Here is a 16,544-nt window from a genome sequence, read left to right as displayed (position 1 = left end):
AAACCTTCCATCTAACGCCCCTTTATCCATCATCTTTGATAGACCATCCATAGCAATGATGAACAGAAGAGACGAGATTGGATCTCCTTGTCTAAGTCCCTTTTTCCCCGAAAAGAAACCTTGGAGCTCTCCGTTTAGTGCTATACTATAAGAAGGCATGGTTACACATTCCTTGATCCAATCTATAAATCTGTCTGGCATCTCTATAGCTCGCAAGACCTTGAAGAGAAAGTCCCAGTTAAGGTTGTCGTAGGCTTTGGTGATATCGATCTTAAGGCAGCCTCTTGTCGTTGGTCCCTGATCATTAAAATACTTTACCAGCTCCGTCACGAGAAGTACATTTTCACAAAGCAGTCTCTCCTGCACAAAGTCCACTTGATTACACTTCACAATGTCCGAGACACAGAGCTTCAGTTTCTTTTTCAGAAGTCTGGCCATAACCTTATAAACTGTGGAAAATAAAGATATCGGTCTGAACTGTGTAAGCTGATCCGCTCCTGTCACTTTAGGGATCAGAGAAATAACAGTGGTATTGAACTGTCTCAACATCCGACCAGTTGTGAAGAATTATTTGACCGCTCCAGTCATCCTTTCCTACAATCTCCCATGCTTCCCAAAAGAATTCCGCTGAGTAGCCATCAGGGCCTGGTGCTTTGTTCTTTGGCATAGCAAACAGAGTTGTCTTGATGTCCTCCTCCGAAGAAATGATGATCAGTTTGTCAGCAACTTCTTGAGGGCACCTATATGACAGTAAACCTCTCAGCTCTTCAACTGATGTATCGAGAATCAGACCTTCTAGGAGCCCAAAAGATTATGAAAGTAAGCCACCACCATCTCTTTTATCTGGGACTGATTAAAGACTCGGTACCCGCTTGCATCCAACAGATAAATTATACAATTCCTCATTTGATGAGCCACCACCGCTTTGTAGAAAAATCTTGAGTTAGCATCTCCACAGTCTAACCAACGAATTCTCGCCTTTCTACTATAAAACACCTCCTGAGCTGCCTCAAAAAATTGCAATTTTTTGCGAACTACAAATTCATGTCTGAACAAAGAATCTGTAGGAGAGGTTAACAACTGCAACTAGATCTCCTTCAAACTATTAAGCGCTTCACTAGCTCGTTGCTAAATGTTATCAAAGCCTTCCCTGTTCAGTCTCCTACAAGTGAGTTTGGCTTTCTTCAATATTTGACATAGAGAAAATAGGCACGAGCCAACGGGAATAGGCTCCTCCCTCGTCTTCCTGATCTCAGATAAGAATCTCAGATGCGAAGATAAGAAGGAGAAATATTTAAAACTGCACTTCCTAGCCTGAGAAGCCGAAGAGAATGAAACCACTGCAGGATAATAATCAGAATCTCCCGGCGCTTCAAAGACGCTAACAGCCTCTGGATAGATCTCCCTCCACTTTTCGCTGCAAATCATCCTATCTAGCTTCCTGAGAATTGGGTCCTCTGGACGCCTATTGGACCAGGAGAAGAAGGTGCCCCTGATGTCCATATCTGATAGGTTAGTCTCTTCTAAACAGCGCTGAAAATCCTCCATACCTCTGATTGGCAGCTCGTACGGGAACAGAGAAAAATGCTCAGCCGCCGTTAGAATTTGATTAAAGTCCCCCAAAATTATCAGTGGAATGGCAGAAACCAAGGAATTACTAGTAATAGACACTAGATCCCTCCACATATTACGCCATTCCGCTTCTGAGTTATGCGCATACACGAAAGCAACAGTGCAATTAGTACCTGAAGCTGGATCAAACACCCCACATAAGATCAACTGATCCGTCCTTAGATAGACCACTACTGACAAAGACGGATTCCACAAGAGCCAAATTCTTCCTCCTACAGCTTCCGAATAATAATTGTCATATCTCCAACCTGGAGCAACAGCTCCTAAAACCCCTAAAAAATTATTCTCTTGTATATGAGTTTCAAGTAAAGCTCCAACCGACGTGTCCTTGCAACCAACTTCTAACCACTCGCTGACGACCAACACCGTTAATACCTCTAATATTCCAACTAAAGATCTTCATATATACAAATTTTTGGGGGGGAAACTGATCAGAGAACCTGTTCCTTACCCGAGGAACTTCCTCGAATAAGCAACTTAGAAGATTTTGGAGGCGAACCAACTGCTCCTGAACCTTACCAAAGTGCCATCTGCCTCAGAGCGCGCCTATAGTTCTTAGAGTGCTTGGTAAGCCACAGTGACTTGTCCTCATCAAACCGCAAATTCAAATCCACTACTTTTATTGCTAGGCTCTTACTATCACCCGCTCTTGAAACCTCACGAATCTCCCCTTCCTCCAGTTGAAGCAGATCCTCACCCAAAGGCTTCTCACTGGCACCAGAGCCTTCCCCTGAACTCAACTCCTTTTCCTCCAAATAAAAACTCTCCTTCTCAACCATTCCTAGAGTCTCCACAACTTGCTCACCTGAGACTTCTGCAGGAGAGACTTCAGGAGGAGAACTCGGAGCCCTCGCTTTAGCTCTTGCTCTAGACTGTGACCTTCTCCGTGATCTCGAACGAGCCCTGAGCTTCTTATCCTTACTCTCCTCATTCTGCACTTCTACTCCTACTAACGCCCCCTGAGGCGCTAAAGAGACATCCTCCCCCGACTTCACCACACTGATCACTTTTTCTGGTTTCTGAGAATGACTTCTTTTCATAGGGGGTTTGTGACAGCGATTCATCAGATGACCAAACTTGCCGCAGTTAATGCATTTAGGCGGGAGACTGGGGTACTCTACGTTAATCCTGACCGAATTTCCTTGAGTACCCCTAACTTCAACCACCTCTGGAGGAGATTTCGATAAATCAATCTCAACCTTGACTTTGGTATCACCAAAGTGATATGGGTCCAAGCGAGACTTTTCAGTGTGGAGCGGATCACCAATACCACTGGCAACAACACTAATGCCGTTAAGGGAGTACAACTGAGGAGGAACGTTCTTAAGCACTGCCCACGTCGGTGCAAACAGAAGCTCCTGCGCAGCTAAGTTTCCATCAGCAGTCCAAGGATACACCAAGAAAGCGCACCTGTCAGCCTACCAATAACCAACCCGCAATACCCACTCTCTAGTCTGACTCGAGGGGATGAAGATCAAAACACAAGTATCGGACACCGTACGGACAATAATGCTCCCGAACTTCCCCCAAACTGGGTTCAGATCTGCGAGAATCTTCGCTGCCGAGGGTCGACGACCGTGGAAATAAGCCACAACATGGTCTTTGAGCTCCGACGTTTGTAGAAGCACTGACTCCTGCGCTAGCATCACCAGCGTACCATCTTGCAGAAAGGACGAATCTGAGATCTTGCGAAGATTCCTAAAGGAGGAGTTGAACCTCGCCGCATAATCTTGCAGCTGGAATCGACGTTGGACCCGACGGAGATTGGAGCTTGATCTCTAAATCACGATTGAAAAGACGACTTTCGCGATTGAAGACTTTCTCGCTACTGACCCCGCCTGGGTCAATATGAGCACTGGAGGTAAGAACCAGACCTGGAATCGTCATGCAAAGGAGAAAGCAACGCGGAAAAACTGCTCGTTAGTCGGCGTGTGGCCAGCTAACGGCGGAGAACGCACTGAAACCCTAGTCGCCCTTTTTCGCCCTTTTTGGAAAGAGAAAAACGCCAAAAGCTCCCTTATATCATAGTCACTGGCATTCTTATATGTAATTTGAATTGATATCCTAACAAAATAAATGTATGTACACAAATATATACTAATCGGTAATTTATAAAATGAACAAAAAATAGATTAACTTCACCAACAAAAATCCAGCCACTAGAAAACTCCCTAGAGATTGGCCAGGGTTCCTACAAGCTGAGAAAACTTTCATAAAGCACGAATCAGGAAAAAAATATGTGAACCGAATAAGAGTATCTTACAAGTTATTGCTTTAAGATAATTAAAATTGTTTTACAGACAACAATCAAATATGGGTGGAGAATAATTATGGTTTCCAATGCGATTCAATTTACATCTTGTAGCATGTAGGTACCACATATCAAATATTATCAAGCTCTTTTTTGTTAACATTAAGTTATCAGAACTTATGAAAAAAGGTTGAACTAGATGACATAAATTTATCAAAACTCGAACGGTATAGTTAATATATGAAAAGGTTGAACTAGGTGGCATGATTCCCCCCGAAAATCTATAAGATTACTATGTTACTATAGCTTGCTATAAAACACCCTGTATCAGGAATTAATGTATTTTAACCCCGACCTCCTCTCACATGATGTGAGTATACACTAAATATGGTGCCATAATGGGTGGCTTTGATAGAGATTTTGAAGTTTGGAATTATGTAAAGTGATGCGTCTACGTACGTATGTGATGTATGTGCTATTTGGAAACATTTCTTATCGCTGGATAAGGTCAAACAAAAAATGAAGGAGGATAAGTATGTTCAATTGCCCAACAGGCCAGTAAACGAAATGTTGTTTGGAATGAGTATAATAGATTGAAAAAAATTAGTTGTGCATCATTATATTATATATCGGCCTACAGGCGGGATATGCTTTACTTGTGATCTATGTTATTATTTTTTATATAATTTTGTAATTTATGTTTTAGGTTCACATTTGCAAAATGTGCGTATGAAATATACTATTTTATTAATTTAAGTTATTGGTTAGTTAATTTGTAAATAATTTTTGTTTGACTTTTTGCTTCTATGATATGACTATGATTGAGTTATTATATCATTTTCAGTTGAATTTTTTTTTTATTAAAGAATTTACAAAAATCACATTTAGTTAATGTCAGTGATTTATTATATATTAACATCTAAATAATTTATTTGTTATATCTCAATTTTAGTGTTTGGCGTTTTTAAAGTAGGAAGCTTGAGTCCGTGAACTGATCCTTATATTTTGTCTTTTAAATGTTGTTTGGGTTAATATGACAATTCTTTTTGGTTTTCGTATGTGGCCCTGCAAAATTGATAGTGAGTTTTTAGTGGTGGTATGATAGGTAGACGATTTTGAACTTTTTTGGAATGTTTTTAGTACTGTAAGTATTAACTCGGAGGTTAAATTAACATGAAATTTTTAACTTTATTTGGAAAACCACTTGAGTTCAAAATTAACATGCAATTTAAGTCTCAGCCCTAAGTTTCATATTCTTCCAGTGATTTATAAGAAATATTTAACAGCCCTACTTGGAAGCTCACATAAAGATTGCCGGAGACCGTTTGTTCTCTTATTCTTAAAGGGCAACAACCTCTTTAGGACCATATAAACTCATAAGTTTGGCGCTAATAGTTTTTTTTTTGTTTGGAACACAAAAAAAATAGTTTATTTACTAAAGTTGTGTTAAAAAAAAAATGTTTGTGTTTTATTGGAAGAGGTAAGAAAAAACTAAGAGACGGAAACTATCTCAATTGCACGTGAAAGTCGGGTGCTATTTGAATTGAAACCCAAGTGGTATGTTTTTGTTATTTTCTCTTATTTTTAGGGTTTTAAGGATTTACTAAAAGTTAAATGATTACTGATTTTTTTAAAGACAAATTAATGGATCAAAATTAAGTTTTTTTTTTGTCACGAAGATTTTCAAAACATTTACAGACAGTATACAGTGTATAGATTAAATGAAAATGCATTATTTAATTTGTTTCCCGTAATAAATACAGAACTTAATAGAAAACTATTATTCTCTTCAGTAAAAAAAAACTATTTTTCAAAAGAAATAATGTTTATTAATAAAAAAAATTGCAAATTACAAAACTGGCATTACTACTTTGTATTTGTATTTCTTTGAATCGGGCTTTGATTTAACATTACTAAATAACTCTATTCAATATAGTTAACAAAAATATATGATCGGACAGTCGTAAAGAAGCTATTTACTCTATTTTTTAATATATATTTTCGTCACCATCATCTTAAAGGAAATGCCTTGAGAAAAATCAAATGCGTCTTTATCTCTTCAGTTTATTTATTTATCTGAGAGCTGATATTCAATTAAAACAAAGAAGTGTAAAATATTACATCCCCAATGGAGCAGATTCGATTGAGACTTCAAATAAAAATCCTAGTATTATAATAGCCCAGAGTTTTATATCAACGAAACCAGTTGCCCATGTTAGTATCCCATTGGATAGAATCATGAAGAGGCCCATCAAAACCCAATCAAGTAGAGGAAAAGTTAATTTTGGAAAATACATGCAGACTTTGGTTTTGTCGAAGATTGACGAAGATCCGAGAGATAGAGTGCACGAAAGAAATCATCTACTAAATTGGCAAACCAGGAATCATCAGGAGGTAAAGTACCAAACTTGCATCAACTAAGAGGAGAGATTATGATTAGAATCCCGAAGACCTGAGATTTTATTCCTGATAGTAGAGTCTATCAATCGCAAGACATGAGAGAAATTAAGAACAAAGTCTCGAAATATTCCTCGGTTAGATCGGAGACTGGTTATCTGGTGGGAATAAATCACTGGAAAATAGACTCTAGCTGATTATCAAGCAAATCTACAGCAACATTTGTTTCATAATCAAGCAGCTATCAACACAGAATAATCTGTTGCCGACAATCGAAAAAAGACTGTAGAAATCTACGGAAAGATTTAGAAGGAAAAAGTGATGATCTTCACTGAATTGAACTCACTTATTTATAGCTGTAAATCCACAACAATTTGAGATATGAGATGTATGGAATGAGACGTCATGGATGAGTGGGTCGGTGATATTAATGAAAACATTTATTGTATTTAATAAATCTAACAGAGTACAGTAACGCCGCAGTTTTTTTTCAGCGGGAGGAAGAAGAAACATGTCATAACCTAAGTCAAATAATGTTTTTCGTATATACCAACTTTAAAAATAATAGTCTTGCTGTATGGCCCATCCTAAGTCAAACTTCTTGGTTTTTTAGCAAGCCCAAATTAAACTTATCCCATTAATTGAAACGCATCACTTTGGAGTTAACGAACACGTGACGAAACCAGAACACTCGACTTAATGACGTGGCGCTGAGGTGTCTTCACAGGAGAGAGACCAACATTTTTTTATATATATAGATAATATATACTTAGCACGAGAAAAGAAAAGTTGAGTATTGTCCATTTGTACTTTCATAATCTCTAGTCTTACTTATTTTCTACTACAAAATTTATTTTAAAATAAAGTGTTTTCAACTCATTTTCAATTATAAAATAAATTAAAAAGGTAAAATAACTCTAAAAGGAAATAATCATATTTATTAGTTTATTTTACTCATTATTTTTTTTCAAAACAGAATAAAATCGAAGCAAATAATTTATTTTAGAATGATTAAAATTGAAATAAAAATATAAAAATATATTAAATATATTAAATGTTTTAATACTAAATTTGATGTAATAAAATAAAGTGGGTATTTGGAACAATAATATGTATCCACGATATTTTTTGAGATAGATATTTTTGATTAGATTACATTATGTTTTAATTAATAAAAAAGGTTTGACTAAGTTTTCTATAGATCTTGATTTCTATTGTTTCATAAATAAGTGGAAAATGAACAAATACACAATACACAATACACATGAAACATTGTCATAAAAAAGAATTTTACTTTATTCTATTGTTTTTGTCTAGCTTAACATCGCTGGTAACTTTTTTTGGTGGACATTAAGAGCAGTTTTCTAAAACTTTTTGTTGGAAATTTTGGATCAAATAAAAAAGGATTATAATTGTTTTTTAAATTATTTTAAATATTTACATGTAATAGTAGTAACATAGTTTACCGACCAGATATGGTGATGCCACATGCAGTAAGTCATTATCATTTAAAGTCAGGTCGTTCCAAATAGGCTATTTAATTGTTTGATTAATTAAAAAAGTCTTAAGAGTTAAATCTTTTTCCGACCAAACTTATTTCTCTAATATTAATAATTAAATTATTTTCTTATCTCTCTCTCTCTCTCTCTCTCTCTCTCTCTCTGTTTCTATCTATCTGCCTTTAACGTTTCTTTGAAAACTATAAGAAAAAGCAGAGACTTCGGATTCCTTTTTCTTTTCTAAGAAGAGATAGAGAGAGATAGAGAGAGAGAGGTTCGTTTTGCATCCCTGAGATCAGCGGCGGAGTTATAACGACGGGGGAATCATGCAAACGTAGTCACCAACGAAACCGTCTTTCTTCCCGGAGACAAAGAGGCAACGATGATTGTCTCTGTTTCTTCGTTTTCTCTCTCCGATCTGGCCTCGCTGATCCGGTGAAGAAGAAGAAGAAGAAGCTCCCCGCCGATCGAATCTTGCAGCTCCTTCTTTTCTCGAAAGAGATTTCTTTTCAATCATTTCGTCGTTTGATCCATCGATTTCATCGAGGTTAGTTTTTTTCTTTTTCTTTTTTATTTATTTATTTATTTTGCATTTCACATCTTGTCCTAGATCTGTTGGCATATAGTTCTTGTCGGAATATAAAGACTTGGTATGTTTTGGTTTTAAGTAATGTTCCAATGGATCTTATGAAACTAATTCGAAGATCTTGTATTTATGTCTATCAAAGTCTTACGCTTTGTCTTATTCCTAAAAACATGATTCTGATTGCAGTTTTTGGCATGCTGTAAAAAGAGAGATGTCTTTTAAAAGCATCCTTCGTGATCTGAAGGAAGTGAGGGATGGACTTGGAGGGATCTCTAAGCGAACCTGGTCAAAGTCTTCCCACATTGCTCCTGATCATACAGTGACACCGTCGGAGAACATCCCTCAGAGCCCCTGGGCTTCTTTGCCGCCTGAGTTGCTCCATGAGATTATCAGGAGGGTTGAAGAGAGCGAGGCCTCTTGGCCCGCTCGAGCGGCCGTTGTCTCTTGTGCTTCTGTCTGTAAATCGTGGAGAGGAATCACAATGGAGACTGTGAGAGTCCCTGAGCAGTGTGGGAAACTCACTTTCCCTATCTCATTGAAACAGGTAAAAGACAGTTTCCAAAATTTCTTCATCATCATTATGTTCAAAGGGCGGGCTCAGTCTGTTTGTTTGATTTGTGAGCACAGCCGGGTCCGCGAGACCTTCCTATTCAATGCTTTATTAAAAGGAACAGAGCAACAGCTACATATATTCTCTACTATGGCTTGATGCCTTGTGAGTGATCTTTTATCTCTTAGACAAAAAGTTGTCCGCAACAATGGTTCTTACCATGATCCTTATTTGAGTTTCAGCTGAGACGGAGAAGGACAAGCTATTGTTAGCAGCAAGAAGGGTTAGAAGAGCTACATGCACTGACTTTGTAATCTCACTTTCTGCAAAAAACTTCTCACGGAGAAGCAGCACTTATGTTGGCAAGCTAAGGTAAGCAAATTACATTTGATTTTAATTAAGCTCCTTTCGCTAAATATGATCTACTTGTATTGTTGGGATAGGTCTGGTTTTCTAGGAACCAAGTTCACAATATATGACAACCAAACAGCATCATCCACTGCACAAGCTCAACCTAAGCAAGCATCTCCTAAGTTACCTGCTACTAGCTATACCTCAGGAAGCATAACCTACGAGCTCAATGTTCTTCGGACAAGGGGACCTAGAAGAATGCATTGCGTTATGGACTCTATACCGCTCTCTTCTGTTATCTCTGAGCCATCATTAGTTAAAGAAGAAGTATCTTCAGGCGAAACCAGCTCAACACACAAAGAGAATATCTCTTTGGATCAGCCGCTGGTTCTCAAAAACAAATCCCCGAGATGGCACGAGCAGTTGCAGTGCTGGTGCCTCAACTTCAAGGGGAGAGTGACCGTTGCTTCGGTCAAGAACTTCCAGCTTGTGGCAGACATTGACCCTTCTTTAGATGCGCTGCCTGAAGAGCATGAGAGAGTGATCTTACAGTTTGGCAAAATCGGCAAGGACATTTTCACCATGGATTATCGTTATCCTCTCTCCGCTTTTCAAGCTTTTGCTATATGCATCAGCAGCTTTGACACCAAACCGGCTTGCGAAGGTTAAAGTTGACTGCTGAGTGAAATCCAATTATCTCTGCAAATCATCCATCATAGAAGGCCTTTCTGATCTTCTTTGAGCCATGAAAATGCTTTTTGTATTATGCTTTAAAACTGCCTATCCTAATTCACTGTGACGAAAACTTGATGGGGCTCTTCGGTGGATAAGCTTTAATGAATGTAATGATTGTTGTATCCAACGTAATATATAAACAGAAAGCTTTACACAACAACATATAATCTTTCACAATTAAACTTTCTCATCTCAGTGTGGAATAAGTGAGAAACTCCGTTGAAGTAAACTGAAATGGTTGGCGCGGAATACGATTCCTGCAATCGAAAAGGCATACGCACGGTCTAGGGCCGTTGAGGTGGTTTGACAAAATGGATATCTGCAACATGAATGTATTGACAAATGTATCCCTGCGACGAGAAACGGAATGGTTAAAGTTATCACCTCACTGCTTAGTAACCTACTCAAACAAGTTCGTCTAGACATCTAGTAAGTAAAACCTAAAAGGCAATCGTTCCAAAACTGAGTATTGGAATCTCAAAATGGAAACTCGCACGATTAAGAAACGTCTAAGCAAATACTAATAACTCCTGCAAGAGCTACTCTGAAGAATGAGACCGTCTTGACTTAAAGCTGATCATAGAGCTAACATAATAGCAAATAGTAGTAACCAACCCGAAACGGAGCTGAAACACTTGTGAGTCTTAAATGGTCCTCTACCTAAAATACCCAGACTTGATAAGAACCGACTCGAACTAGTAGCAAACACTCGGTTCATCTTATCAGAGCAGCTAGCTAGATTGTTTACCAAAGAAACTACTAACAAGAAACCATAGTTTTGAAAATGCAGCACATACGGTGGATCAGATCCAGACATAGATACACAAACCCAACCAGATGGCTTTACAAGTTCCACACTTTTCATCTCCTAAACAAATGAAGAGAAGCAGACAACAACAAGAAGCATCAATCAACCCACATCACAAACTAGAAGAAATAAATTTAAAAAAAAATCTCTTCTTTGTTAACAAAAAAAGGATTACCTTTAAGTTATGAAAGCCATCACCAGCACGAATAGATCTTACTGGGTGTATAGCTCTCGTCCAGCTTAAAGTCCAAGTACAAAACCACCAACTTTCAAATTACAATGGGTAAATCTCCAAAATAGCACATTTCTACGTTTATATCACAAAAATAGCACTCCAAAACTAAAATGACCAAAATAGCACATTTCTAAGTTTATCCTTTGAAAATTTTAATTTTTTTATTTTTCAAAATTTGAAATCTTATCCTCAAAACCTCATTTCTCAACTCTAAACCCTAAACCTTAAACTCTAAACCCTAAACCCTAAACCCTAAACCCTAAACTCTAAACCCTAAACCCTAAACCCTAAACTCTAAACCCTAAACCCTAAACTCTAAACCCTAAACCTTAAACCCTAAACTCTAAACCCTAAACCTTAAACCCTAAATCCTAAACCCCACCCTTTAACTCTAAACACTAAGTTTGTGACTTTTGATAAAACATTAAGTGCTATTTTTGTGACTTTTGACCTTGAGTGTTAGTTTGAGAATAAAAACTTGATTTAGTGCTATTTTTGTCTTTTTCTCAATTACAAAAGGGTGTCAAAATCAATAAAAAAGATCATAATCCTTTTGTATCAGAATCATACCTGTAATCTCACTTTCTTCTGGAATTGGATGTTAATCAGATGTGGTTGCAATCCATCTGATCTGCAAAAAGTAAGAAACTTTCGATTTTTGAGAAATGATTAGAGAAAGAGATAAGATTTAGGGTTTAACTGCCAAAAGGTTTCGAGATCGTCGTCTCGGAGAGTGTTGACGCCATTGCCGGGCTTGCAAGAGCTAACGCTCCAAGCTGCGTTCTTCCCCATCTCTCTCAGATCGCCTTCTACGGTTAGCTTATCGTTTCTTCCTCTGATCTTCCCTTCTTCCTCCGATTCCGACGTCGAGATCCGAGTTAAAACCCTTCCAGCGACGAGGTTTTGAATTCGTCTTTTGGCTCGGTGGACAACATCGTGTCGTTAATGAACGCCTAAACGACATGTGGTTTGTTTTTGTTAACAAGAAACGTCATGATTTTGTCCTTTTTGAATAAAGAGAGAGCAAACAAAACATTTTGGAAACCTGAATGCTTCTTCACAAAAAAAGAAGAAGAAAAACTTTAGAGGAGAGAACACAAAAAAAGAAAAGAAAAACCGCTCATTATGTTACTAGTCACAATTTTTTTTGTTTAGTTTGTTATACGTAACTTACACTATTTCGTTAGAGTAGTGTAAACTCTAAAGGGTGTAACTTGTAACCATTATAAGAACACTACGAACGGATAGAAAATAATGAGTAGAAATAAAATTTTAAGAATGATAAAAAATGATGATTCTTTATCGAAATTAATAAGGAACACATTTGTTATATAATTCTCTACGATCAAAAAAATCAGAAGAAATGAAACAAAAAAAATTCTTATGAAAGGTAATTTTTAAAAGAATATTAAAGAATGAAGTGTTTATCTTCATTTTCTTGGTTACCATTCAAATTCTAATTCTCTCTAACAAATTAGTATAAGTTACATATAACAACATGATTAGTAATATATGGTATATTAACGTAGATTCCAGAAATAAATTATTATTTAAATGGAATATAAAACAAATTTATTTCCTATTCTAGTAAAATATATGAAAAATAAAATATAATAATAAAAAAATTATGATTAATATTTTTTGTGAATGAAATGGAGTAGCCTTTTCCCATGTTTTATGAATAAGAATACTTTTACAATCTCCTAAACTCTCAAATAACTTTATGTGCAAGCAATACAATTATCATCACGGTCTCATGTTCTTCGAGTTGGTCCTTCTACCTCAGTGATCATCTTCTAGGTCTGTGCATCCCCTTTCTTCTAATCTGCAAGTAGGGCTACTAGCTTGGGACTTACGTTACATGTTTACTCTCTCATTGGTATCAGAGCATAAACTCTTCAGGACCGAGCTATGGATACAAGGTCAACCACCACTTTGAGCGACATGAGCAAACAAATCGATGAGTTACGTTCATCGCAAACACAACAAACGGAAGACATCCGTAAAGAACTAGGAGGCGAAATCACAGCACCAAAGGCAATAATAGAGAAGTATTTCGCTAACACCCCACCACCCTTTAATCAACGTGAAGGGAAACAAACTGAAGCAGCATCAGCACTTACAATTGGGGGAACATCTCCACTAACAGATCCACCTGACCGCCACAACCCAGAGCACAGTACATCAAAATCAACCCATGTGAACGGAGATAAAAATAACAATCCACCTCTCCCCAACGGACTATCAGCTCGACTAACAAAAATAGGGTTCCCTATGTTTGACGGTTCAGAACTCCGAGAATGGATTTATCGCTGCGAACAGTTCTTCTCAATTGACAGTACACCACCAGAGTTGAAGGTTCGTCTCGCCTCTCTTCACATGACGGGCAAAGCACTCCAATGGCATCACTCATATCTCGTAAATCGCTACAACATCTTCCCACTATGGCTGGAATATGTTGCTGCAGCATCTGACCGTTTCAGCGAACTTTAAGATGTTCCCTTATAAGAATTAGTCAGCTTGAAACAAGTCAACGAATCCGTCGATGAGTATTTGGAGAAGTTTGATAGTGCCATGACTAGGATCACACTAGCTCCGGCTCACGCACTAAGCATATTTCTGACGAACATACACCAACACCTAGCTTTTCATGTGCGCCAATTCAAAGTCAATTCAGTACCAGAAGCAGAAAAAATAGCTAACCTACACGAGCTATCCCTGTCGCACACGCCTACAAAGCCACCTCGTACTATCTTCAATTCATCTCAGAGATCAAACTTCTCACAATCCAACAAAAATCAACACAGCAACTCAACAGAAATAACGACTTCGGCAGTCAAAATAATAAACCCCTAATCGCCAACACTCCTCAAAAGCGGCTCTCTTTCGAAGAGATGCAGGAGCGAAAACGAAAGGGTTTATGCATGTTCTGTGAGGAACCATTCACACCGGGTCATCAACTTAAACATCAGCATGCTGAGATCTTATTCTTAGAAGCTGATACAGAGTTTGATGAAGAAATTGCGTTAGAGGAACAGATACGAGAAACAACTCTCGCTGATGAAGATGACAAAGTTCCTACTATCTCTGTGCATGCTTTAAACGGGTGTCCGACATTCAACTGCATGCGTTTAATGGGTCAATACGGAAAGAGGAAGCTCCATATATTAATCGACCGAGGCAGTACTCACAACTTCCTCGATATACAAAGGCTAAAGGCTTAGGGTGCTCATTGACCCCAACCAAACCGATGTCAATAGTAGCAGCAAGCGGTGACTTGATCACCAAGTATAAATGCAATCCTTTTACGTGGAAGATGCAGGGATATGGATTCAGCACTGAGATTAGGACGTTACCGCTAGGATGTAGCGATCTGGTGCTAGGCGTCCAATGGCTATCAACATTGGGACCAATTCTCTGGGATTTTCTAAACCTACGTATGGAATTTACTTTCCAGGGTCTCAAACACGTACTAAGAGGAATATCACCCAATAGCGCCAAGAAAATCACAGGAAGCAGTCTCAACAAACTAATGCTACAGGAACCTCAGATTTCTCTTCTTCATCTTCGCGAACTGGATAATACACAGAGATCACTCGACTCTGAAACAATCTTATACCACATAGAAGCTAGTGGAGAAAACAGAGACGATAGTGGATCATTGCAACAACTGTTGTCCCCTTTTTCTGACATCTTTGAGGAACCGACCACACTACCACCATACCGGGAAGGTTTTAACCACAAAATCCCGCTGGAAGCAGGAGCAAATCCTGTTAGCTTGCGCCCTTATCGGTACTTTGCGTTACAAAAGGACTCGATTGATAAGATGATTCGAGAGATGCTTGATCAAGGCATCTTTCAGTACAGCTCCAGCCCTTATGCATCTCCTATAGTGCTCGTTAAAAAGAAAGACGGGTCTTGGAGACTCTGCGTCGACTACAGATTCCTCAACAAGCAAACCATCAAAGACAAATATCCAATACCGCTACTAGAGGACTTACTCGGTGAACTGGGAGGTTCTAAATTCTTCTCCAAGTTGGACTTACGAGCTGGATTCCATCAACTCCGAATGTCACCTGACGACGTGCATAAGACAGCCTTCAAAACACACTCTGGCCATTTAGAATACCTCGTTATGCCCTTTGGTCTTACAAACGCGCCATGCACATTCCAAGGCCTTATGAACCACGTCTTTGAGCCAATACTTCAGAATTTTCTTCTAGTTTTCTTCGACGACATACTCATCCATAGCAAAAGTTGGGACGATCACCTCGAACACTTGGATATGGTTTTTTCTATACTCCGACATCAACAGTTATACCTCAAGATGTCTAAGTGTACCTTCGGCTCTACAAGAATTGAATATCTTGGTCACTTTATATCTAATGAGGGCATCAGTACCGACCCTACCAAGATAAAAGCTGTGGAGAGTTGGCCTACTCCAACGAACCAGAAACAAGTTCGCAGCTTCTTGGGTCTCGCCAATTATTATCGAAGGTTTATACAGGGATATAGCATTATTGCTCGCCCTCTTACTCTACTACTTCATAAAGATGGATTCACATGGGGACAAGATGAATCAACAGCTCTCGGTTTGCTTAAGGAAGCAATTACTTCTGCACCTGTCCTCGCGTTACCAGGTTTTACAAAGACATTTATTGTCGAAACCGACGCCTCGAACACCGGCATTGGTGCAGTGCTCATTCAGGATAATCATCCTATATGCTACATCATTAGAGCTTTGGGAAAGCGCTATCAAGGGTTATCAGTTTATGAGAAAGAATTGCTTGTTGTTGTTCATGCAGTGCAAACTTGGAGCCCTTACTTGGCTCATAACAAGTTTATCATTTGGACAGACCAAAAAAGCCTAAAGTTCTTACTGGAGCAGAAGATCACTACCCCTTTTCAACATATGTGGTTGTCAAAATTGATGGGATAGACCTTCGAAATCCAGTACAAGCAAGGAAAATAAAACATCGCAGCTGACGCTTTGTCACGAGTAACTGGTTCTCATCTACTTCACCTCACACTTTCTCAGATTCACCACGGGTTTTACAAAGAACTTAAGATCTTGTGGGACACTGACCGACTCTTCAGAATATCATCTCAGAGTTGCAGATTAAACCTTCAACACACGCCTCTTATTCTTTCATCAACGGTGAACTTCGACGTCGTGGCAAACTGGTGGTAGGTAATAATCCATCGGTGAAACATCATATTTTTAAATGGCTACATGATTCTGCAATCGGAGGCCATTCTGGTTGCGACTCAACTTTGCATCGGATCAAATCTCTGTTCTATTGGCCTAAAATGAGTTTGGAGGTTCAAAACTATGTTCGCAACTGCTCCACATGCCAACGCAACAAATATGATCAAGCCGCCAAGCCAGGATTACTCCAACCGCTTCCAGTTCTTGCAGGGGTTTGGGAATCCATCAGTCTTGATTTCATTGAGGGCCTTCCTCCTTCAGCTGGCAAACATTGTATTCTGGTAGTCATCG

General features: G+C 38.5%; 2 protein-coding genes and 1 long non-coding RNA gene across 3 annotated transcripts; 1 reads left to right on the top strand and 2 right to left on the bottom strand.

Annotated features, from left to right (window-relative positions):
• Positions 1–505: 505 nt before the first annotated feature.
• Positions 506–3,278, bottom strand: LOC125590369. The gene is made up of 4 exons (XM_048763923.1): positions 3,138–3,278; positions 2,152–3,050; positions 1,214–1,984; positions 506–740 (listed from the first exon to the last, which is right to left on the bottom strand). The coding sequence occupies exons 1-4, from the start codon at positions 3,276–3,278 to the stop codon at positions 506–508; spliced, it is 2,046 nt and encodes a 681-aa protein (XP_048619880.1).
• A 4,613-nt stretch (positions 3,279–7,891) lies between these two features.
• LOC106432750 (tubby-like F-box protein 2) lies at positions 7,892–10,161 on the top strand. The gene is made up of 5 exons (XM_013873588.3): positions 7,892–8,326; positions 8,552–8,909; positions 8,993–9,080; positions 9,158–9,287; positions 9,359–10,161. The coding sequence occupies exons 2-5, from the start codon at positions 8,577–8,579 to the stop codon at positions 9,933–9,935; spliced, it is 1,128 nt and encodes a 375-aa protein (XP_013729042.1). The 5' UTR covers positions 7,892–8,326; positions 8,552–8,576; the 3' UTR covers positions 9,936–10,161.
• On the bottom strand, positions 10,079–11,207 carry LOC106432751. Its single transcript, XR_007326090.1, has 2 exons — positions 10,799–11,207; positions 10,079–10,351 (listed from the first exon to the last, which is right to left on the bottom strand). It is a non-coding gene; the product is annotated as an uncharacterized LOC106432751 (long non-coding RNA).
• Between the last annotated feature and the right edge of the window lie 5,337 nt (positions 11,208–16,544).

Source organism: Brassica napus, chromosome C7 (genome assembly GCF_020379485.1).
Source record: "Brassica napus cultivar Da-Ae chromosome C7, Da-Ae, whole genome shotgun sequence".
NCBI lineage: Eukaryota > Viridiplantae > Streptophyta > Magnoliopsida > Brassicales > Brassicaceae > Brassica > Brassica napus.
This window is presented reverse-complemented; position numbering and strand designations above follow the sequence as displayed.